Here is a 26,245-nt window from a genome sequence, read left to right as displayed (position 1 = left end):
ATCAGCTATGCCTAGGCATCCAGTGTTTTAAACACTATTGACTACGAAACCCGTTTCGACGGTAACCACTTGTCTAAAGAAGAACCAATTAATCAATAGGTGATTTACATTCTTTCATACTGTGGCGTATTCACCAGCTGATTTCAGTTGAAGTGCAATTACTTGGTTATAAAATGCAGGCAACATTCCATCGACGACTGACTATCTGCACATAGAGACACACTATATGATTCCGTGATACTTCCGTGCCGATACGTCTTCTGGGCATACTTCATTTATGCACTATCCACTTATCAGCGTTTATCGATCGCTCGTGTATGCGTGACCCCTGGCTTAGGCACAACCTGGAGTCTGTGTGTGCATTCTGTCAGTTTCATACCAATCACGAGTTCAAAGAACACGCGGGTATCGATCGCGGCTACCGCGAGTCACACATTTACTCACAGGTGAGTGTTCTTTGAAGCGTAGTCATACTGAAACCAAGAAAAAAGCTGGTGTGAAGTGAAACGGTGTCACAATGAAGGGTTTGATAATATACCAATTGAAGCCGGGAATAGCATACAAATTCGGTGTATCGTCGAGTCAGTAACAAGAGTTTTCGGGTAGGTGATAATGTCTACTTGGTCTTTGCAACATTTAGTTAATTCACGACTTGCCTACATCACAGTCAACCTGCGAAAAAAGAAGAAAAGTCAGAGATCATACATAAGTGATTAGAGTGATAAACACCATTCACAGTGTGTCTAATTGTTAAAATACTAAAAGGGGGAACCTCCCTTTTTGGCAATAATTGCATGGTAACAGAAGTAAGGCACGTTAAGGTCTACCTTTGCGGTAATGGAATCAAAAACCACTTGCTCAGTCGTCGCATTTTTTTGTTACTCTCTGTGCTATTGAGATCATCGGGGCTGTCGGTCAATGTATCCTTTTGGTTGGATTACAATTAAGTTACATAACGCTACCATATCGCGGTTTCATTTACGACGCATAGCCCACGTGAGTGACCTTGTAACGTCTTTCTGAAGGTAACTGTCAGTTCTGCTTTGTCTGCGTATTTTTTTTAGAATCTTAATAACTCCACTTCCAATGAAGATCACAGAAAAGTTTAGCAGTTGGCATCAACATATCGGCTTTGTATCATTTCATCCGACAACAATAAGTATTTTACACAAAGTTCAGTCTATCGGAATTCATTGGCACTGAATTTGGTGTAGATATTTCTTGGTTGATTGTTTATTGTCTTTATCTTCATTCATGAGTCATTGGTGTTTGATGACGGAACCCTGACAGGTTCGTTTCGGATGGACAAGTCGACAATGCGACTAAATTCGTCTCTTCAAAAACTTGGATATCTTATCAACAAACACAGAGGAGATGGCCAGATATACCCGTGGTCGAAGGAACTAACCCACTGAATACTTGGGTGGTGCTATTGGGAGATTTGAGTCCCATGTGGTGCAACTGTTGCTATGACATCCAAATTAAATGGTACGCTGATTCTGTTAAACCTCACTTGTAAGTGAAAAGGAGAAGGTGGTTGGATTTCATCTTCCTCAAAACCTGAGAGGTATACGTAACCCCTTAATCTGGGATAGTATTCAGTTTATCTATATACAGTGTTGGCTTTGTATCCCTTGGCAAATCTGCTACGCAAAGCTACGAGGGCACACTAGATCTTACCATGTTAGCCTAGTCACTTCTCACACATTCACCTCGTTCGTTCATTCAACAGATTTCCCTGTTCCTCCGCCAATGCCTACAACAACGATGTCCGCATCCAGTAATCAGTCTTCCTCGAAAACGGAGTTGCAATCAAACGGCTTGGTTCGCGATGCCAGCCGACTGTCACGTCGGAAATCCAAATACGAACGTGCTTTGCTTGGACGTTACAGACTTGGGCGAACCATCGGCACGGGAAACTTCGCCAAGGTCAAGCTGGCTACTCATTTACTTACTGACAAAGAGGTAGCCATCAAAATAATAGAAAAGGCCGAACTAAGTAGCTCCAGTCGTCGAAAGGTACCAATTCTAATTGTCCTCGTCTCATCGACCTTTTATATTTCTGTTCTCTCTATTCAGCTTTCTAGGGAAGTCAACCTGATGAAGGTTTTAGACCATCCGAATATAATCAAACTACTGGAAATCATCGATACGGAGAAGATTATGTATCTAGTCATGGAATATGCTAGCGGAGGTGAGTTGTGAAAATATTGCTCCTGGCTAGTGATGCATACGTTGATGATTTCACTTTGCATTTTGAAAATCGATTTACTGAAACATTTTAGGCACAGTCATTCTCGTATGGTGTTCTCATGTGCTGATATAACACGATTGTCAAAAGTGGGTCAAACACCGACTTATTTCTCCTTCACGGTCTTACAGATTGATATCTCATTTGGTGCGAGGCACATCCGCCACTGCGCGGGCTGTTTTGTCAACTTGTAGTGATTTGCATGAATTACCTTGATCGATTTGCATAGCTATCAGGTCGTAGTGCTTTACGGAATGTCGTGAGCTTATTTTGTCAAATTTTTTCGGAGATGATTCATTAAGCCATGCGATGAACCAGTCGCTATTCACCAACAGAATGAGAGTAGCATTGTGAATAGTGTGTTCGGTGTAAGCGGTTTGGCGTGTATGCGGCAATGATCTCCATAGACGATTGGTGATAGTCAAATCCGTGAGACCAGGGTTAACCGATAACGATGTTGCACCCTGTTAACCTTTTTGGAAAACGTTCTACCGCAATTTACATTTGAAAATCGCGCCAGATTGGGCGAAGACAGCTCAGTTCGCTCTACTGTGAGATTACTTTTGATGTAGTGGGTGGATGCACTTGGGAGGTTAACTCGATGAGTGGTCTTGTGGTCGATGGTGGCCAGATGTGTTTTGACATCATTCGCGTAAACCGTCATCCTCTTGTTTGGTGCGATTTTTCTGGTCAAGCTATAATAAAGAGGAGGGGGATTATATGACATGAATTTCGCACTTGCAAATTACTTTTGATGTAGCGAGTGGATGCACTCGGGAAGTTAGCTCGATGAGTTGTCTTGTGGTCGATGGTGGCTAGGTGTGTTTTGACACCATTCGCGTAAACCATCCTCCTCTTGTTTGATGTGATTTTTCTGGTCAAGCTGTAATAAAGGAGAGGAGGATTATATGACATGAATTTCGCACTTGCAGTTGTTCGACAGAGCATACATTTGGCCATGTCGGGATTTAGACACTGTTCACTGAACATGCCGGGTGAGTTGGTACCACTGAGACACCAATGAAAGCTGGACTCACGTGGTCTATCACTCCTTGGCAGGCAAAAAGATTCACGTTCACTCCGCATTCCAGATAACTTAATTTCAATTCCTGGTAGAAAACCGCAGTTACTTCGAACATTCAGCCTTATTTACTTTCATCAGATATGCTCAAATCAGTGGGGCACGGGAACTTCTAGGTGTCATTCGCAGCTTTAAAATCCAAGGTACTCATGAGCTCAGTTCATCTCATTGAATGTGGGATTAGTGTGAGTGCTTGAAGCAACACTCATGTTTAGACTATGTGGGTTCGTTCTTCCACAGAGTGCATTGCAGCTTTTCTCAGTGACCAGTGTTGACCCACCTGCTAGCTGTCTCAAAATACAGAAGATCAGAAGATGCATTTATGAATTGATTCACTGAGGCACACAATGCCTAAACTAGAGGGGCTATATGCACACTCCATATTTTGTCTGAATTATGGCAAACAGCTTCAAGATTATCTTTATGTACAGCCCTGAATGGCGGCTGCCAAATGAATTACTTTTTGCCTCTGGAGAGAACCTTAGTAGAGCAGATTGTGTTCGCTGAGCTGGGAATTTGGTTTGTAAACATCTCATCATCAGTCGAGGCGATATCATCGGTATGAAGTCGGTAAGCTAATCGCTAGAGCCGTCACATCGACCGATAAAGTGCCTGCAAACCAGTCGTTCCGTTCCACCCATAAGTGCTGATGAATAGTTTATTACCTCACTTTTGTTAGTTTGCCCAGTGGTTCATCCAAGTTCCTTCTCCATTTGAGGAGAGTCCTTCAGTGATTGTCTGGTCGTGGGAGGCTGACCAATGACAACCGTGTCATATGCTCCGGGTGATGAAATTACACTCAAAACGGGCCTTTTGCAACAGATTTCATTAAGGCAGAGGAAAATTTTCTGTTATGTCTGAAATGGATGCTTCATGAGTTAAGAACTCTTGTCCCTCCGTGATTCGCATACTGACGTGACAAGGTGACACTTTATCATGGTCTATGTAATTAGGAGCTCTTTTTCCGATAGCTGAACTCAACAAAGAACATCGGATGGCACATTCTGGTTTAAAGACGAAAACAACTGTGATTATAGACAAATGTTGTGCTATCTTGCTTTGCTTTTCAATCGGTATTTCTCCCGTACCATGCTCTACTGAATGGTGTTCTGCGCGAATTCACAGCTAAATTACTAGCCAAGTCGTGCCAAGTTCATTCAGAAAAGACTACCTATTTGGTGGACTGGTGAATCGTAGATTCCATTCAGTTATAATGAGCTAATAATCAAGGTCAGTGACAGGGCGTCTCTATCGTGATACTTTGGGAGGAAAAATTAAAATGGGTCACCTTTCAGGTTTTAACCGGTTTGTCTCCTCGCCAGAGATGCCCCCTCTCAAGTCGTTTTCAAAGCGAGAGTACTGTGTTATAACCGTGCAAGCTCCAGTTTTATACAAACCGAAAGTCTTAGTTGGAATGACCTGCACACATCAGTGACAAGGCCGACATAATGCACTCAACTAGAATAGGCATGGTGTAACGTGATACTACTGATGGTGGGGCATGCGAGTAGTATGTTTTGATGTTGTGAATTCGCTTTGCGTCTCTTGAAAAGGGGGATCTGCTGCGGAATTTGTGGAGTCGCTCTGTAGAATTTGCTTGAATTTGAGTAACGAATGATTGGAGTCAATGAATATTCAGGAAAGTTCAATAAGACGCATTCAGGAGAAGATGGATGTCAAGTTTTTGTAAAGAAGATGCAAATGAGAGTTTTGCTTCCCTGTCCAATAGTCTGTAACTGGTCATTTGGCATTTTCTAGTAAAGAACTCCCCAGCGAAGGTCTTCTTCATTTCAATGGTAGCTCTCTAATTTCAGAGGTCGGTCGTACGTTGCGACACACCACGACAAGCAGTCCGCAGAATGTCATTGTGAAGGCGAGTTAAAGACGACTCAGGTTCTTGCACATTCCCACACCTAGTTTTTGCCAACGCCAAGTGTCCGTATATTATAGCCTCGGGTTGTTGGGACAGATTTCTGTTTCACGTTTGTCTACCTACAGCCAACAAGTCAGGACGGAAAATTGAGGAGACTAATCGTTGGCTTGCTCTCCAGATCACGCTCGGAATTTCCAAGGCCACTTTGTTTTCTAAAGCTGAATTACACACTCATATATGCGTGTGTGTATGCGTGCTCGCACAGACACAGTTACTGTGACCACGTCGGAATTAAGTTTTCAGTCTTGTTCAGATTTCAAAACACAATTACATTTGATCGATAAACTGCCAACTAGCTGACATGGGTGTTGTTGAAAAGGAACAGACATTATCTATTCATTCTAACTTGACTGGTCCAGTTTGATGCGGTTTTTGGAGAAAAGTTTAGCCGGAGTAGGCTGTTGTATGCAGAAACGTGTAAAGCTTCTGTTTCCTCTTCACTCTACACAAATTCTATGTAGGCTAGTTTAACCTGATCGAATAGTTCGGAAGAAAAAATCTGTAATCTCGGAAAAACGGCGGGTAACTTGACATCGCTCATTACCTTCGTTTTATGGAAAATGTCTGAAAGTATCTGCTTGACTCTGATATTAGACCTCTAGATGAGAGAACAAGAGAGTTTGTTCTCAGGTGGGAGAACTGGTTAGGTGCTACCTTCGTCAAGTGTGTCGAATTGCTGTTTTTGATTTGGGCGAAAAGTTACACGAACAGGAGTGAGTTATCCGGAATTTTTTCAGTTTGCTCAGCTGTAACTGATATACCCGAAGGCGCAACAGAATGGTGTTCCGATGTAATACTCATCAAGTACTGCTTTTGAGTTAGTGTAGGAACGATTGGTCTTCGAGGTGCCTAATGACAGCGGACACTAGTTGTGTCAAGTATAGACTGTCCGTGGCATGGGGTGATGTACGAACAGGGTCAGTGTTAGATGGTAGGTGATATATTTCTATCTGGACAATGAAAAACTTCAAGACGGAGAAAGTTAACCCCAACTGTTATAGACAACCTTCTTGATCAGGAGTAGTTATTGTAGAATACCAGTGCCAAAAACCATTTTTCTCGTGGACATTTTCTCATTGGATGGCACTGCGCTCCAAATTCTCTTACTCTAGGCTTGTTCAAAACGGCCTTTTTCGTCACCTACGGGAAAACTTGGAGCATTAATATCTAGAGAAATATATAGCAACCTGGTTGCTTTTTTTAGATGTTCACTTACTCTGTGCACACTGGAGATTAAACAGCGGTCGTAACAGTGGGTCGTGACAGAGATCTGGGAAGTTTACTACCATTTTACTCGTCCAACCACGACCCTAGCTCGGCCGTCAGTGGCACGTGAAACTGAAGATCCTTCACAGCTGATTTTGGCTATGGGGAAAAACGGACACCCAGGGACTAACCACGATTACCGGCAATACGCTTCCGACACCTCAACGGTTTTTATTGCAGCCTAATAAGACACTCCATGGATGAATCCCTTTGAAACAAACACTCCGCTCGAGTGCACTACTGAATCACCAACCAGGAAAAACAATGTGCTGAATACGTCCTCCGAACTCTCACTTCGTCATGAAATGCAGTTTGCATTCTGATGGTACACACAGCACGTGTAATGAAGATAGTTTCAGGACAGTTGCCTATCACGTCTCCAAATTATGACCCAAAGTAACATCATGGCTCTAACGTGGCACAGTGCAGTCAAGGACACGCCAGTGGATTTGATTTTTCACTACTCTCATTCTTGTTCCTCCAACTATTCTCACTGCGAGCAGACTTGATCTGTGATACCGGCTGCGTACAATAGTCTCTATGCTACTCTCATCCAACCACACATTAGGGACCCAAAGCATCGGGTGATGGAGTGCTTGTCTAGCTAGATGTTTTCAACCCTAAACGGTCTGGTGGCAGTTATCTTCTTTTCTTCTTGACCGGAGCCAAGATGGTTTAATGAAGCCATTGCCGACTGATTTGTTCCACCGTTTACTTGAGCTTTTACAACCGCAAACAAACCGAAGCTCCTGACAGACTGCTCTAACTCGTCAATCTGAGAAGTTGGTTGAACTAACTTGATGTTTTTAATCTGGAGGAATGGCGGCCACGTTAACTCTCCGTAACCGATCATCTTGTTTAAAATGTGTGAGCAAAATGAAGACTTGTTTTGCGCAAGGAAAGTGGTGAAGATGCGAGTCCAGCCTAGAATCCATGCAAGTTGACTTATTCAGTGTGACTGGTCCGAAATATACCTCAGGCATCTTTGGTGTTACGCGAAATGGAGAGAGGAATTGGACCAAATACACTTGATTTGCGATAGTCTGACAGTTGAATGTGAAGAGTCTCTTGGATAAAGTGCCGTACATTGAGCGGGGTGTGATGCAGTTAACCCAAGAAATACTCTCAAGTGAGAACCAAAACAAAAGGATTAATACAGAAACAAAGAGTCCTCTGGAGATAAAGAAACATCCTGTTGCTTAAGGACCTTTGTTATTGCCTCGGTAATTTTTATGGTTCAAATCGCCGGCAAAACAGTCGTCTCGCTCTCCCAAGGTTACTGAAAATTCTTCGGCCCTGCGAGTAGTATGTCACGTCTAGACAATGCATTGCTATACCTTGAATGTCGTAGCAACTGAAATTTGAGGTGCTGCAAACTTAGTTGAAGTAGACATATATAGACGAGAGATTCGAATGGATTCATTTTAGTATCCACTCAAAGCCAAATTCGTGTGCAAATAGGAGAACCTACCTAGATGTCACTTTGTTCCTCATCACAAAACGACATTTCCGTATCAAGTATTCAAGTAAATGACGTCTTCCAAAAAATGTGAAAGTGAAAACCTAGCTGCACCACCTCCATCATTTTACAATTAGTAGATCAAACCACTTCATTTCCCAACAACTAATACAAAAAACTTTTTTTACCAACAATTGTATATTTTGTTGTCCCCCCACACAAACAGGTGAACTTTATGAGTACATTAGTAAACACGGCCGGATGACGGAAAAAGTGGCTCGGGAAAAATTTCGACAAATTCTTTCGGCGGTGGAATACTGTCACCAAAAGCATATCATACACAGGGATTTGAAAATGGAAAACCTTCTGTTAGACACTGATATGAATATCAAACTTGCCGACTTTGGGTTCGCCAACGAGTTTGAGGATGGAAAGAAGTTGAACACATTCTGTGGCAGTCCACCTTATGCTGCACCGGAGCTATTTCGAGTAAGCTGTCTTTCCAGGTCATGATTATGTCAAGTGTGTTGAAATCAGTCGGGGACTTTTTAGATCGATTAGTGCGTGGTAATGCCATTCAAAAAGTTCATTCGACAGCTGCTATGCACCTTAAAGCTCACGTAATTAGGTTCACGATTTCTAATCGTATTGTATGCATTGTGCTTAAATTATCCTGCCTTTTGGTTTCATGGGAGCCCTTGTGAATGGACATGCAGCTTGAGTTTTGTGTCATTTCCGTTTGGTAAACAAAAATTTTGGGTACTTCTATTCATAACTGGCGATAGTTAACACCATTGATCGGGAATTTTTCAGAATCCGCCAATCAGAGTTCACTATTGATTTTTATAATATGCTGATGCCCAAGATATTTTACTGTACGACCAGATATATTGTTTTTTGCATACTTCTTTGAAGATAAAGCCGAACGCCCTAGCGGACGCATTACACTGTTTTACAGCATAAGTTATTTTACGAAGCGAATGGCACTATTCCCTTATAGTCTTTTTTGTTTGGACAAAAGTGTGGTACAAGTTGTCCATGGGTAAAAAATCCATCATCTGCACTCGATAGTAATAAATTGATTGTTTTATTCCGTAGATCACACTGACTGTGCAACTCTAATTGTGCCAGATTGCTTAAACTGAGTTTCACATTCTCCGGGAAAGTGCTTCATTAAAATTCTGGAATTGACTGAAATATGGTTTTTTCTCACTACACACGCTTCTGGTAGCCATGCGCTTGTTTGTCATTGAAGCCACCAACAGAACAGTTGCCTGCGCTTAAATTGATTATGAATACATCTATCTCAAACAATAGAGACGTGTCGTTTTATAACGCGAAGTGGACTGCACAACACTTTAAAACAAGTACTATTTGGAATAGGTTGACAACTTACATGAAAAAGTGCTCACTAAAGCCCTTCCGCTGGACGCTACGAATCAAGACTGAATAAAGTTGACACATGAATGCCGATATATATATATATATATATATGTATCAGAAAGATATGATGAGTTCTTGAAAGGCTCAGTCAGGTAGCGCCTATTGTCCCATTCGAGGGTCTCATTTGGGCTATGCAGATTAAGCCACCCACCCGATTCTCTGGTGGAACACTGACCACAAGTCTGCAACAACTATGGTTGGACTATGCTTGAACAGTTCGATCCATGAATATCCCGTGGGAGGATGCTTGCTCAACCTCCAGTTTGCTACACCTGCAAGTTAAAACACTCGAACTAGTGTTCCTTTCTCATCAACAGTCATCAGCGCTGCACGAATTATGGGTTTGAGCTTCTTGCCGTTAATCGGCCAGTGCTTCCTCAGTAGTCCATTCACTTTACATCAAACAGGCATTGGGGTTTCACATCACTGCATCCCCCTGGAATACCAAGAACAAGCCGTCTGATTTAGCCAACCAGTTGAACAAATCTTGCCTTTCTTGTGACCTATAATGTGTGAGAAATAATTAAAAATTTGTTAAAGGATTAATGTGGGTCAGGACAACAAGGTAACAAGTCTGTCACTCATTAGATGACGTTCATCTTACAAATGTTTGAAACAATACTAGTTTCTGGATAAAAAATGAAACGATACTGAAAGGAGAAGACCTGAAAAGGAACATTATTTCAAAGAAGTGATTCTCCCAACAAAGTGTGTATGATGAATCTGCTATAATTTGTAACTTAAGTATGATATTAAATCAAGTAAAATAAAGTATACTTCATATTGATCAAGGTTCAATTCCAACTAGTCGGACCATATTTTAGAGTTTTATTAAAATCACTTCTGAAGAAACTTTACAGTAATATACCTGGTCGCAATTGAAACATTTTGGAACATTGGAACATTTACAACTGGAACATTTTTACTTGTGCACAATGGAATAGTTGGAATTTATACACGTATTTAAAGAGTGGAATGAACGGAACCGGAGACTCAACTCTACTTCAACTGAATATATAACATTTTCAACGGTGTGTGGTATATAAGGCTGTGTTGTGCTTCATTTGAAATGGTGCTCAGCGTAATGTGTCAAAATTCTTAATCTAACAACTTGTAAGGTCGCTGAAAGCCTTTCGACAGCTAGATTCTGGTTTAATTCCTCGTGTAGCCCCTCCCAGAACAGGCGTGACACCTCGATTTTTATAAAGCTTATTTCCTGCTTGAACGGAAATTTTACCAAGGCGGCAGATAGCTTATACCTCTTGTGTGGCTCAATGACATCCCTAATTGACGAGTGCCACGAGAGGAGAACGGATCCTAGCAACCGTATACGTCGCGTCACAGAGACGTTGGCACAGGACAGAGCTAACTTTTGGTAATGAAATATGAAGTTTTGGATGCAACGCAAATGCCGTGAATTATTCAACTGGAAGTAGAATCCATCTGCTCGCGTCTTTAGCAAGTTATCTGGCACTTAATCGCTGATGAGTGTACCAAGGTTGTGAATGAATCTTTCGTGTCCAACTGATTCAAGAAAAAATGAACGAATACATTTTGGGTCTACGAAGACGATATCTGTATCGTTCCAAAAGTTTCAGCTCTTCAGGACATCCAATTCTGTGGGGAAAAATACCCGGATCTTTTTGGTCTAGCCAAACTGATCTCTATGCTTTGATTGGTAGATCACATGCTGTGTACACTCTGCGTTTACAATCAAGCTTCAAAGCGGCAGGTTAATCCAGATGAAGAACCATTTTATACAATTTGCTCTCGTGATCTCACGGATTGCGATTTTGTTTTGGAAATGATGTAGATGGAATAATGAGACAAACGCTGGAGGGTCTCCAAAACCCTGGTGTTCAAATAGCCTGTGAAGAAAACCTTGTCGATCTGGAATATGCAGACGACATCGTTCTCATGTTCGAAGAGAAGGAAAAGGCGCAAGTATTCTTGGATGAACTGACCAAAGTCATCCCGTCCTTTGGTATGCACTTTGCACACACAAAGTGTAAGGTAATGCTTGTGGACGTGCAGTCACTGAGCACACCACTTACAATCCAGGGAGGTACTGGAAGTTGTGGAGCGTTTTACGTATCTTGGAAGTTGTATTAGTTCTGATTGTAGTGCGACAGATGAGGTGAATGCACCTACGAAGACGACATCTGTATCGTTCCAAAAGTTTCAGCTCTTCAGGACATCCACTTCTGTGGGAAACAATACCCAGATGTTTTTGGTCTAGCCAAACTGGTCTCTATGCGTTGATTGGTGGGTCACATGTTGTGTACAACCTGCGTTTACAGTCGACCTTGAAAGCGGCAGGTTAATCCGGCTTAAGAACCACTTTATACAAGTTGCTCTCGTTACCTCACAGAGTACGGCTTTGGAAATGATGTAGATGTTTCTGTCGAGCAGATTTTGTGCCGAGGAAGTAGTGTGTGCAAAAAGAACTCCTTGGATGACCTGATAGATTCATTTCCCGACTGGCAATTGCTTAGGGATATCATGTGACCTATTACCTACTAGTCCAGCCTACCCTATAAGTAGTCAGTTATAAGTTATAACATGTTAGATAGAATTCAGTAAGCTCTCTCATAAATATTTTAGACTTCAGTACACCAAAGCAAACATGGTCTAGCCTAAAGCAACTTTACATAACATTAAGTGTTGCGTCATTTTCATGCAATAGATGGGTGCTTTTGCTCGAATTCTCGTATTCATGGCTGGAGAACTTCGAAGCCTCAAGATTACCAACTTGGTGCACAACTGAATGCACTATGAGAGTTCGACTTATGCCTAGCTAGAGATTAGCTGACGAACAACCGTGGCAAAGTTTCCGTTCACTGCATCTTTGCGCGCCTTTCAACACATAAACAAGCCGACTAGGCGAGCATGCGTAATACAACTTTTTGGTCATCTGTTCTCCATAGGAACTGGTGCAAAATTATCTTATCTTATCGTAACTACCCGGTTACGCGACAACTCATTCTATCGTCTTTCGAGTCAGAAGCACCGTGCTGCAAGGTTGACATCCATTTAATACTGAAGGAGTAGAGTTGTAGAGTTTCAGGAGCAAAAACGTGGCAAGCAGGTCACCTGAATTAGAAGAATCCAATCCAGGAACTCGATGACAAGCTGTCTCCGTTCCGCCGACGAAACGTTACGAATGGTCTGCGGTTTTGTCAACGCGAAGAAACTACGAATCCTTCGTCTTTTTCACCAAAGTGAAGGTGCGAAGACGAGCGTCAGCTGCCACAATGTGGTTGAAGGTCTGTAGGTTGTCTGTCCAGAGCGGCTGGCTAAAATCTGGTTCCAAGTTAGTAATGACGTGAAGACGAATGACTTCTGATGGACTGGGAGGTTGAGATGACTTTGGCATCCAAAAGCTACGATGGCAATGCTGTTTAGCCGTTCTCTGCAAACCATTTGCTGTCTTGAGGGTCGCACTTGCCTGTGCGAAGACTAGAGGCGCTCCTGGGTATTGCGCGTCTAGCTTTCTTTCACTGTTTACTCCGGCTGGGAGAACCCATCACTTTTTTCTATGAAACTAGTTAGTGTCATAACCACCAACCAAATACGAGACTGCAATGTTCACGGAACCACGTGAACTTTACACGCTACGGTCACTCGAATTATTCTCTTTTCCTCTTGGTTTGATGCAGTCTCATTTAAAACACCGCTGTGGGAGAGTTTGGTCACTCCGCCCGTTATATAAATCCTATCCAACCTTAATGAAGCGATACGCCTTTCTTCACTAAAAAAGTTAATTTAAACAGGGCTCCTTCAATGTTCGCACACTCAGAAGGATCGGGTAGTAAGCTGCCATTGTCCACACTTTGGAAGGACTTGGTACAAACGCTATTTTTTATCAGAAGCGTGCCCATACAACCCCAGTCAATATTTCTACTGGAGCTGGCTTCATCAAAGACTGTATGAACACAGCGCTGCTCCGGAGACTCAGCGGCGCAAACCTCAGGATATGCTGACATTGTAATTGCCGTCATCCACCCCTTCAGTGTGAACTTCTGACACAAGAAACAGCAACTAGTAACTTGGCATCTTCCAACTACCGACCCGTGTCGTAAACAAACTGACCGCATTGCAGTCATCTACCATCGGGAGGGGGTCCGTAATGGGGTTCCGATCGGGTCGTCGTTCAATGAGTCGGGCACACCAATCAGATCGCTCAAGTGTGAACACGTTCGCCTGTTCAGACGTGATAATTCAGATGCGTCCAAAGTGCATTGGTGGAGTAGTGGTTACACACTCGCCTGGCATGTCAGATGTCCGGGGTTCAAATCCCGGTACGGCCATTGCATATGCTCTGCTGATGAGCTCTAATAACAGCAAAACTCAAGTCCAGTGCTTCCCTTTGGTGTGGACTCACCGGAATAATTACGCCAGAACAGGAACACGGCCGTTCAAACGGGAGTGGTGTGGCTATGGACAAACATACCTATCCCGCAAAACCCCAAAATTGCACACTAGAGTAGTTGTGTGAACTCCGATCATGGCTGCATGTTTACGGAAACATCCATGTGCTTCTGTGACAGTCGACTGGGGCGCTTTCAGCAACTTGACGTTACGATGCCTCTCAACTTAGCTACACTGGAAATCTTCTGACATGAATTGGTTGTTGGAATCAGTGATCCACATCAACCATTCATTTCACGGTGTTGCCCCCAAATTTCGCAGGGTGGCACCTCGACACGTAAATCGCAGTCACTAGCCTTTTCGGTTTGGTTACCAAGTCTCCGAAATTCCATTTCGGCAGATTCTACATCAATGTACATCAAGAGCCTAGACGTGTGCCATCCAGTATCTTGTTTAGTGACAGTCAGAAGGGAAGAAATTGTGAGCAAAGGAGGTACAGTTCGCTGGGGCAATAGGAGATAGTCGTAAACTCTTCCACCTAATCAGGCTGATCAGCTTTGAGCCTGTACCCGTTAGAGAGGGTAGATCATGTACCAGCAGTATTTACCACCAGTAGATTACTTGATGAACCTCAAGAAGGACGTAGGCAGTAGTGGATTGTCGAGGCGCTTTCAACAGCATCACAAGTAGTGTCACGCCAAGGCAACGTATTGATATTTTCGTCCAACAATGGACATCAAATAGGACCTTCTGGTGAGGTGCAACGAAGCATCCTTTGTGTGCAAGGAGTGAACTGGTTGATGTTACAGACTACCATCGACCTCGATGGTCAAGGTACGTACTGAAGGTAGAAATCAGCTTTCTATCTTCGCAGAACTGAGTGGAGGCTGGAGATATCGAGATAGTCAAAAAGCTATTTAACACCTAAAAATGAGACCCCTAACAGTTCGACCTTTCTGCGTTGGATTGTGCAAAGTCCCCTGCCGGAGCTGAAAGGACAATGACTGCAACTGGCATGGAACTTTGTTGCCCCCAACCGCCTTCAGATGCTTTCCTAATATTTAACTAATTCCTTTTGTTTTTCCATCCCATTGAAACGCGCTGTTGTTTACCGTCAAGCACAAAGGCTTTTCGGAGTTCTTCATGTCAATATACCTACATAAAATATCCTACGTGTACTTTGCTTCTTGCCAGTATGTCTATCGCGGCAGTATAGCGAATTGTTGGAATTTTATCATTTGTAAACTACAAAGGAATGAAGAATTTTACCTCACCGACACAGCCGCCAACTGCCAGCTACCTACTTTGTGCCAACACCCTATTCGTAGTTTCGTCGGTGTCATGCTTACTGATCAATGAAGATCCAGTCTTGACCGATTACACGCATGAAAATAGCACATGCATGAAACCCCCTATGGATGGGTGATGCGAGTGAATCTCTGCTTTTGTCCGGGGTCTTCTCAGCATGCACATTACATGTTTGTTACTGCCGGAGATTAAGACGCGTAGATCTGTTTTTCGGTTTGATTAATAATTCTTCTGAATGTCATGTGGATATAGAACACATTTTCAAGTTTTTCTGGAGCGGATAGGTTCGTTCAGAATCCGACTTAATACAGCTGAGAAATATTTATGCCCGATCCCACAATGTTGTTAGAGTACAAATCTAATATGGTAGCTTTAGTAAAACGGGAGGGGCGAGGCATCGGTCAGTTTAGGGTCTACTCATCCACTAAAAATCTTGAGTAGTTGTGTAGAAATTTCGAATCCATGTAGTAAATCATTTCAGGGTGGGTCAGAGCATCTTTTACAAATGGGTTGTTGAACCTTGAATGTAGAAGAAAACTGTCTCAAAGAGGAAATTTCTTTTTGGACAATTCATTTAAAATGGCAGTGCAGTAGCGTCGTATCAAGAAGAAGGCAGCTGAGGACGAGAGGACAGTACTGATCAATTGTCTACAATCCCTGTTTATGTGGCTAAAATGACCTCGCCCTTGACTGAATTTGAGCCACGGTTCTTTCACTATCCGGGAAATTTTTTTCAAACTTATCTGACTGATATTGGTCGGCATCAGTGCCGTTTTTATGACGTTTTTATAACCAAGTAGTCGACACAGTGATTACGTTTCTTTCTTGGGTGTCTCATGCTCGAAATATTTATATAGTAGGGAACCAGAAATGAAAAGTTCAAAAGAACCTACTCGTTCTGAAGCATTTCTATCTTCTAGATGGTCGGTGGGCGTATGATGAGCTGCGAACTAGTTTTGTATTGGCGTTGTCCACCTGTTGATCAGACTACGCCCCAGTGAGTTGACCGAAAGCGAAAATACCGTGAGGTGTTTACGTGAGCCTTAGGTTTTCTCGTGGACTATGGTGACCAACTGATACTAATGCAGGTTCAACAGAGGAAGCAGTTGCAAATAAGACGGAAGTTTTTTAATAGAGGAAACTACTTACAAACCTGTTGAGGACTCTTTGATAACCCACGACCGATTTCGCCCTTCTTGGGGCTCATCAGGTAGGCGCAGTGTCCCAGTTTCCGTCAACCTTATGTTGTACTTGAACACAAATTGAACTGTTTTCGAGGAATACACTCATTTGACGGAAACTTGGGGACTGCGCATACCTGATGAGCCCCAAGAAGGGCAAAACCGGTCGTGGGCTGTCGAGAAGTTTTCAGCAAACTTGTGAATAGTTTCGTTTATGAAAATATACTGCGATATCTCGAATGTCATACTAACTGAAACATGAGGCGGCCTGTTTTCAGCAAATTCAAAGAACATCACAAACGAGAGATTCAGTTGAGTGAAGACCGTGAAAGCTCGTGAAAACCAAATTGATTTGCAAATGAGTGTATTTCTCGAAGACAAAAGTTTATGTAGGTTGGATGAAATCAGACAAATCACTCGCACATTGAATAAACGTCTTGTGTTAGAATAGGCATACTTAACTATCATAGTGAACTTAGACTGAGGTACTATGCGCGCGTTAGGACAAGTTAACTCAGTATTTCTCGGGGCAGTCCATTTTATCCAAAACATTAGTTTGGACATCGAATCGGTTAGAGTTGCTCGGGGGGAGGGGTGGTGTCTGAGATTTGATCGTCCAGATTTATTCAATGTTTTTTTCCCGTGTTTTCACTCATGATGCCAAGATCTCTGTGCACATTGCCTTCCTAATCATAGTGTTTGGCTGTTTTACACAGGGGAAGGAATATACCGGACCTGAGGTGGATGTTTGGTCACTGGGCGTCATTCTGTTCAAACTGGTTAGTGGTACCCTCCCGTTTGATGGCCACAGTTTGTCCGAGTTACGAGAGCGTGTTCTGCGTGGTCGATACCGAATCCCCTTTTACATGTCGACGGAATGTGAGAAACTGTTGAAGAAAATGCTCGTCTTGAATCCCAGTAAGCGGCACACTTTACAGGTTAGTGTTTTCTTTTTGAAGTAACGCTACGTCACCAATTCAATGCCACGTATTTCGGTACTTTGCCTACATGAAATGAACGGAGAAGTTGGAATAGAGCAGTGTGAGGTTTGGTGCCTGGTGTGGAACTTACACAGCGAGTTCCCTTGCTGAAACATCCGTTGCAAACTCTGCATTGTGGTGAAAAGCTCTTACCTGTGTTTACGTAAGGCCACACAAGCATACCTGCAGCAACTAACTACCGAACGGGATCTTCATACTTGGTAAACCTAACATAGTTCATGAACACTAGGATTGTTATATATGATACATTGTATTATATATATATATATATATATATATGTAAAGACCCAGTCGATGCGATGAAGGCCTTCTGGAGTTTTTGAGCTAACTGAGAGCAGTTAATTTTCATTCGTGACTTATAGAGATCTTCCTGAACGATCATTTGAGTACAAAGCCCATGTGACTTAGATCTGAGAAAGTTTTTCTTATAAACTCATGATGTTTCGAATATGTACTCATTTGCAAACTAATTTGGTTTCTCGAGAGACTCACCTGGAACCCAGCTGAATCTCTCGTTTGTTCATGATGTTCTCAGGCAAGTGAGTGTGCTTCATGCACCAGGCCGCCTCATGTTTCAGTCGCTACGATATTTGAGATATCGCGGTACATGTATATCCTTGTAATGTTTCGTTTTTGTTTGGAATGATTGAATGGGTGTAATGGGTGGGATTAGTCCCTTGCCCATATAGGCAACGATTTGTACGTGACAGTAGCGCCTTGGGGCGACCATCGCCCTTGGCTGTACAGCAATACATGTATATCCTTGTAATGTTTCGTTTTTGTTTGGAATGATTGAATGGGTGTAATGGGTGGGATTAGTCCCTTGCCCATATAGGCAACGATTTGTACGTGACAGTAGCGCCTTGGGGCGACCATCACCCACCCTTGGCTAGCAAATATAAAGTAAACCTATTTGTCAGTTTGGTCCATGCAGAAGAACCTGTCAAAAACGGAACATTCAAGGGCAGACAATGTTATTTAGAACAAAAATTGTTTAAGGTAGTGATTGGTCCGTGTCGGAAGCAATAGTCCCAGGGTTTCTGGGAAAAGAGGCTCTACTAAGACCGTTCGGCAAACATTTTTCTGCAGTCAAGGTTGAAAAAAGGGTCGGGCTGACCCCATCCTGTAAATCGAGGCACGGAAAGCTGACCCAGATTATTTAAACGTTTTCTTTGTACCATTTCTGAAATCTCAAAGGTTGTGTTGACAGTAGACGACAGTTTTCGATCCGAAATCCGATTCTCAACTGCAGTCAAATGAGCATTCATCTATAAAATGTGCGATTTCCCACTTTTCTGATCAAACAACAGAGTTGAACAAGTTGATTTATGAACAAGATCGAGGCCATGTAATGCTAGGTAACCTCGTCAAACTATTTCTGTTTTGATGTCACGTGGTATTGAAGCGGTTATGTGGAGCTACTGCACACGGTACACAGCCCTGTTTCACTTTTGGGCTTTCCTCAGTTCCCACAATTTTGACGAGAGCACAGGGATACAAATTGCTGAAAGATACACCACGTGCATTTCACTATATATCTTCCGGCTTTACATGCAGAATAATACAGAATAAATAGATTAGAACACATTTCTACGACCGAGATCTTGCGGGTACGTAAACTGTCAAGAAATGACAAAGGTTCCGGCCGATTCTTTCCGTTAAACAGTCTTGTGCCCCTTTTTTCTGATAGTAAAGTAAGCGGTAATTTTAAAATAAACTCAGCAAGATGTGTGGTTCCCAAGACGTACAAAGTGATAACAAACGAGCGCCTGCGTAAAGTCGACACTGAGAATAAATGGCATTTGCGAGGGACCCATGATGACGCTGATTCAGAAACCATGTGATTGATTTGGCTGAATGAGTGGCGCCATGTGACACGATGGTTTCAAAAACGAAAAAAAACTGACGCTAAGACCAGAGGTCTTCGGGTAGTTCGATTTTGAGCCGATCAATTAGCATAATACAGTCTTGCGGCACGGATGAAAGTCATACTCAAAACGAGTCGATACGACGAATGTAACTTCCATGGTAGAAAATGGGAGACTAGCTTGAACAAACATGAATCACCGGGCCTATAAAAAAACAAGGTATTATATGATGGACACAGAGTAATTTATTAATAAGGTAGGTGAAACGGGAATCAGAAGTCCATTTGCGCTGTCCTCGGTATGCAACCAAATGGATTTTTAAACAGTTGAATTCCCTATTTTCCTTCAGGTTTGCAACTTTCTTGTGTAATTTGTGAATTAGTTTTACGGAGAAGAAAAACGTTCCAGTATTTGGTACTCTTTCCCGGAGTATCGAACAGCACTAAAAGTGGACAGGGTCCTTGACATCCATTTGTAAACTGACCATGAACGTCTTCACTTGGAGTAGTCTTATAAATTCGGAACATTCTCGGTATTCAGCAGCTTTTCGTAGAAAACATAACCAAACTTTGCTCAACAGTTTAGGACTGTTAAGCATATAGTGTAAAGCGAAGATCACGACGAACTCCGATGATCCGGAGGTGGAGGCGGTAACTGATATGATTGGTGCGTGAATTCAGGGGGGTCAGCAGACTATTCCTTGGGGTGATCGGGGCAAGCCATGCATTGTAGGTAACAGGTTGGAAGCATGCACAATAATGAACGCACCACTGGTCCGCGTATGTCAATGTCTCTAACCAGTGTCAAGCCTTAGCGTCCATGACCACGAAGACGACAGTGATCAGTACAGCAAAGTTTGCTGGTGATGGCTTCTATACTTCGCTGCCCAGTCACTGGTTAACCTCTGCTTGTTTGTCTCCACTCCTCGCGTGGTTGTGCGAAAAGGGCTGTCCGACTAGGTCAGTTGACTTTTCTAGGGAACACATGATCAAGTCAGCGCAACCTTTGAAGTGTGATCAGTTCATCTATCATGGGTAAATTAGTTCTTCCGAAAACAATTTGGCGTTCATACCGATGTTTCCACCAGACTCAAGCGATGGTCCGATGGTCGAACACGAATGGATTTGACGTCCTTGGGGCACAAAGACCCAAAAACAGCCTCGTAACTAGGTTGTCCTGAGAAGCAACCCCGTGAAGGCTAATCGCACTCGAAAAAAACGGATGGTTTCGCTCAGATATGGTAGATACTTTTGAAGTAACCTTCTCAAAACGACAGCTTTTTAGCGTTTTGTGAAACTGATAAGGAATTCTTTCAACCCTGGTTCTCGGTAGCAGTTGGACTCTCAAGGATGACCCATTCAACGAATCAGACACCTTTCCTCTAAGAACCCGTGTCACACAGGAGGGTGAAAACTTAGCAAACTAGCAACTCAACTTTCTCTGCTGGGATCCGACTTGAGTACAGTCAAGTGGGTGCCTTACCAAGCAGAAGCTGATTAGAGCAGTTTTGTACGCGTTCCATACAGGATGGGCTTGATGTTTTATGATGCGCTGGCTCCTTGAATATCGACCAAATCAGGTCGTTGGTGGTTTTGGGGACCAAACCGCGCCTTGCAGCTTTGAGAAATTGGTTTCTTATTTTCGAGAAATACACTAATTTGCAATTTGGGTTCAAGTAGAACATAAGTTCGACGGAAACTCGGGGACTGCGCTTACCTGATGAGCCCCAAGAAGGGCGAAACCGGTCGTCGGCTGTCGAAGAGTTTTCAGCAACCTTGTGAGTGGTTCCTTATTTGTTTCACTTAATTGTTTGTTTCCCTACTCAGCTGTGCACACATCTACCAAATCACCCGCTCACAGGCTTACATCCTTCATTTTCGGATTCGCGCTCCGACCATTGTTGTGTAACTGGCGTACCTTACATGTTTGACATCCACATTTCAGGGAAGTTTGTAAATAAAAATTTCTCGGTTAAGCTTATCCAACCGGCGTTCCACGTTTCTTCCTGGGTATTATGTTACTTGCAAACGATGTAGTTAAGTTGATTACCAAATCTGGTAAGCTGATTAGACAGCTTATGCAGATCATGGGCTATGCCATTGTGCATAAACAGTATATTGATCGGTAACCTCAGAACACGATTGATTCTTTCTCCTGTATTAAGCGAAAGGGTGTGTTATTTTTGGATTAAGAACTGCTCTAGTTTGTCTATTCACCTGTTAAAGATCGTGTCCTAGTACATGAATCAAGCCAAACTATGTATGGTTTTTTAGAACTCAGTCTTCATCCAACAATCTGATCTAACACATCCGAGTTCACCTGCTTACCTACAAAATATTTCAAGTTTCGCAAGGAAAATTTGGACACAAACAGTGAAGTGACCGGCGGTTGCAGAAGTTGCCCAAAGTTTGAAAAGATACAAATTAAGATGGTCTCTGAGTATATGCTCAAGTTGGACCCCAGTTCTGGTTGGTTCATGAACCAGATAAATGAGACCGAACAGACAAAATGGTCAAAATTACCTGCTACGGTGAACCTTTTATCGGTGATTTTAGAGACAAATATAGGAAAAAATCGTCTGGCAATTTGGCCAGCATACTGGGCTAACATTGGAAGGCAACGTGCAAACGAATGAACAAATTTTTGAGGTGGGAAATTCTACGTTTGCAGCAGGCAGTTAAAGATGCACCGGTACTAGAACAGGTAGATTAGAAACAAACTTGGTCGGGCCATCTTCACCGTTGCTTCCGAGTTGTACGACGGATGATCAGACAGGAATTAGTTCACCATACTAATACCATTAGTTTCAAATTAATACCAAGTTTATTTTGCTGAAAAGTAAACTGTCATTCATCAACTTTGTCAAAAACTGACCTGGCATCCGTCAGTGCGACAGGTGGGATAGACAGGTGTGTCAGATACGCCATGACGCCTGTCACCTCGAGTAATTTCACGCCTTATGACAGGGGAGGAGTTTGTTGATTTAGGCCCGCTTGGAAAGGGTGATTTCCCATTTTCGCCGACGAGTAATAATTGGTGGGGCCAATTAAAATGGCGCACGAGAAACAGGTTATTGGTCTGTCTGTCCACCTTTTTATTGCAACTAATCCATTAAATGTATGGGAGCAGTCGAATTCAAGGTTTCCGAATCACCCAACTTCCAAAAAATTAATAGGTTGGCTCTCATACTGAGTTGTTCGGGCGCAGTTTATGACAACTGCTCATTTAATTCAACGAGCAACGCGCGAGCAAAAATTACGAGCAAAATTACGTGGTACTAGTCGAGTTCCAAAAATATTTTGTACGTTTTGCTCATATAAACGGAGTATACCCTTCACACTCGTCCGTGCGAGATTTTGGTTGCCCACACATTCGTATCGCACACATATCCACAGAAAGTTGAGGCACTCAATCCAGACTGGTACCTGATGCCGACAGTGTACTTAGTAGTGATAACTAACATGAACCAGTTGTTCTGGAACCATCAATCAGTTCCAGACTTTCAGCTACACTCTTTAAACACAGTCTTTGACGCATTAGCATCGGTTCCCCGACATCAGCACCGTTAAAATGTCGAAAGGAAAGTCCAGTGACTAGCTAAACAGATGAGCTCTTTGATATCGGATCACCCCTTAGTTTTGAGGACTAAAGTCAGGAGTTCCGTCGGCCTACATGACATTCGTTTCAACTGTCAATGGTGGGTTAAGAGCTGTTAAGACCTGTTGCTGACTTACTGAAATATGTGGCTCACACATCGTGGAATTTCCGGGGCCGTTCCGACAGGGTAGGATAGGTGATCTGTTTGACCAATCACTAACACCAAACGCACAACAAGTCCTCAATCAGAGCCGGGCGTCTCAACTGATTACATTTTGGTAATAGTTTGGTTCTAATTCCTGACTGTCTATGGCCTTATAATATGATAACCTCTCAAAACATCTCATCGAAACACACTCGTTATCTCTTTAACTGCCTACTCTTGTACCTCTTTTTGACACGAAACTAAGTATTTGGACGCTCCTCATTGGCCGAAACTATGAAGCAGTCCAAGCACCAGCTGTAGATTATCAACTTCTGAGGTGCTATGTGAGAGTGTATGAATTTTGTCATCAATGATTCAACTGACGTGAAGGCTGTCAAGATTATGGCGCACATCTGACACCTCCCTTGATTATCAGTAACTGACATATCGAGACAAATGGGTCGCTTCCAGCAGTTGTACCGAATTGCGAATGTAAGGCATCTCTTCTACCCCTAGCCTGATAACATTCACTCATAGCAACTGGTACTATCATGTGCGAGTTGGTCACAAATCTGGTATGCATCCATAATTCGAATAAGTCGTCTTTGTCTGTAGTAATCGATCAAAATGGTTTATTGTGTGTGATTTGTGGATTTATTCGTTTGTCCTCTTCTACTAGCGGTAAGTAGAATGAACTCAGGAGAAAGCTCAGTTGATCGATCGTTACTTTTGTCAGTAGATGCAGATTTTCTAACGAAGGTAGGTGTTATGTTCGTGTTTAAGCAGTTGAAAGAATGTTTTACAATAGCGCATGATTTGACTTAACTTTGGATTGCGACCTGAACGTATGAAGTGAAGTCAGTTGAAGCTAGGTTATCAAAACTCCTCATAATTGTACGAGCTGTCAATCGGCTTGATGAAGCAGGGCCTTGTCTTGGTTCGACGATTTATAGGCTTTAGCAACCCATCAGAAGAGGGTGCAATTCAGCCTCCGCAGGATATCTTTTATCAGAAACCTGACAAACACTCTCCTGGTTCTCCATTTTTGAAATTGATAATTTGTTCTTCAGGAAGTTGTGCTGCTCTGATGGCCTCGCTAAGAGCCACACTGCATTTTGATGACAATTATTAAACGTGCCCAATCACCAACTTAACTCATTCGGATGGATGCATTGGGGGAAACTGAGGAGTTTGGACAAATCTCACTAATGGCATCCTACTCCTGTATGGCACTCAAATATGTTTATTTCTTTTCCGTTCCATGTTGTTGGCACCTTGCTTCTGATCGCAAATTCCTCATTCAATTCCTTTTTCTGTTTTTCCAAACGCCTCGGGGCCTAGGTGGCTCAGTGTTTAGAGCGCGAAGTTACTTCGCACCCGACCTCTGCATCTTGACTTCCTTGTCTAGGTTTTGGTAGTATCCCAGCCCTCTTGCTTCCTTCGGGTGGCATGGTAGTTAAGCACCGGAACGGTGCTACAGCTGAAAGATATTTTCAACCTTTCGCTTGGTTATTTTATCCCCTTAGTTGTGTGGTGGCTAAATAATTAAACCATGATGTATTACTGTCGGTAATAACTACTCCCATTAGCACACTTTGGATGCGTAGAAATTATCATATCTGAATGGGGGCGAGATGGCTCAGTGGTTAGAGCCCGAATTTATTCACCTTAGGGTCCGTGGTTCGAACCCCACCTCTGCCTCTCGACTTCTCCTGTCTAGGTTGGGCAACCTGGCAGTATCCCAGCCCTCGTGCTTCCTTCGGGTGGCTTGGCAGCTAGGCACCGAAGGGGTGTTACAGCTGAACGATCATATCTGAATCAGTAAACTTGTTCATTCACCCTTTGACGACATGGCCGATTTGCCAGCACCTCAAGGACAAACACATTCTTGTGTACCTACGTGAAAACGTATTCAACTATGGAGTGAGATGGTGGTGTGCTGGAGGGCTGCACAGTCGTGACATTTTGTTGGGTCCTGTTCAAATGACCGTTAGGGCTAGTCCTACCGAAGTCAGTGGACAAATGATGAACTGCAATTTGTCCATATGCGTGGAGCTGTGTGGGAGACTGTTTGGCTAAACGAATTCCTGCAAAAGAATTGGTTTTAACAATCTCACTCATGGTTGAGCATAGGAATGCAGCCGTTACCAGGGCACTAAAAACCGACCGAACCCATTCGCTCAAGGAAAAGAAACTTTGAAGTGCAAGAACCAGTTTCATGTGATGGAGCTAGCGAGTGAACGGTGGATGGAAGATTTTGTCCTATGCAAATCAATTGTTTTCTGCTGGCCTCTGCTTGAGGACACGGAATCCCAACAGCCACGGGAGTGGCCGGATTAGAGATAGCGTTCTACCCGGATTTCGGTCGTTTCGGCAGCGCACTGACCACCAGCTATTCTAGTTGAAACCCTAAATGCTGAGAAGGATAACGGTACATTTGGAGGACTTGTCTTCTGTGCGCGGAATCAAAAACCACCATGTTGTCAGACAGTGTCTGCCATTTTATCTGGTAGTGGAACATGGATTGTACATTGGTGTCCTACCCAACATTTTAGCGATTTCACCGATTATGTCTGCAGATAATCACGCGTGTCCAATCAGACCCCGACAGTTCAAATTCTTCGGGAAATGAACGAAATCCAAATCACTTTGGTCCGCAAACAACTGCGCTGGTTGGGTCATTTAAGACACAGTCCAGCGGACTGTGTCCCCAAGAAACCGTTGTGTAAACAGGAGAGAGCAAAACGAAGCCACACATTCAGGCTTCAGACGCCTCTGTAATCACCAGTCCTGGTATTTAATTATTAGGAAATCTGGTTTTGATCAGTTACTCCTGGGTCTGGTGCACTTCAAAACCCAGTCTGTTTCGACACTCGAACCTTGAAAATAATTTCGTAAGCGCCCTTCGGCAAACGCACCAACACCACTTATCTGCATGAGTGGACTCAAGCTCACGGGATGCCAGCTTTGGATGCTGTATCAGCGGCAAAGTGGTGATTGGCAGGCCGGGATAAGAATTCTAACAATGGAAGTTCACTGTCACCACGCGTGTAGCATCTACTTCTTCATCAAAACCTATATTCTTCTTCGAGAAGTACACTCATTTACAACTCAATTTAGTTTTCACGTGAGACTCAACTGAATCTCTTTTATGATGTTCTTCAACAGAATGTGCTGCACATAGGCTGCCTGATGTTTCAGCTGGCACGATATTCGGGATGTCGCATCATATTTTCATAAGGGAAACTACTCACAAGGTTGCCCACTACGGGTTTCGCCCTTCTTGGGGCTCATCAGGTAGGCGAAGTTCCCGAGTTTCCGCTCTCAAAGTTTCCTTGATC

The 26,245-nt window shown here is 43.0% G+C and overlaps 1 protein-coding gene across 1 annotated transcript in view; it reads left to right on the top strand.

Moving 5' to 3' along the window:
* Positions 1-1,752: 1,752 nt before the first annotated feature.
* The window catches only part of T265_08842 (hypothetical protein), a gene marked incomplete at both ends in the record, with an annotated part of 56,114 nt that continues 31,621 nt past the window's right edge, over positions 1,753-26,245 (top strand). Inside the window, 3 exons of the mRNA XM_009174754.1 lie at positions 1,753-2,194; positions 8,217-8,479; positions 17,010-17,231. Of these exons, the coding sequence (XP_009173018.1) occupies positions 1,753-2,194; positions 8,217-8,479; positions 17,010-17,231 (927 nt within the window). The remainder of the gene's footprint in view (positions 2,195-8,216; positions 8,480-17,009; positions 17,232-26,245) is intronic.

The sequence above is a fragment of the Opisthorchis viverrini genome (assembly GCF_000715545.1).
Source record: "Opisthorchis viverrini unplaced genomic scaffold opera_v5_239, whole genome shotgun sequence".
Taxonomy (NCBI): domain Eukaryota; kingdom Metazoa; phylum Platyhelminthes; class Trematoda; order Opisthorchiida; family Opisthorchiidae; genus Opisthorchis; species Opisthorchis viverrini.
Note: the sequence above shows the minus strand (reverse complement) of the source record. Positions and strands in the feature narration are given on the sequence as shown.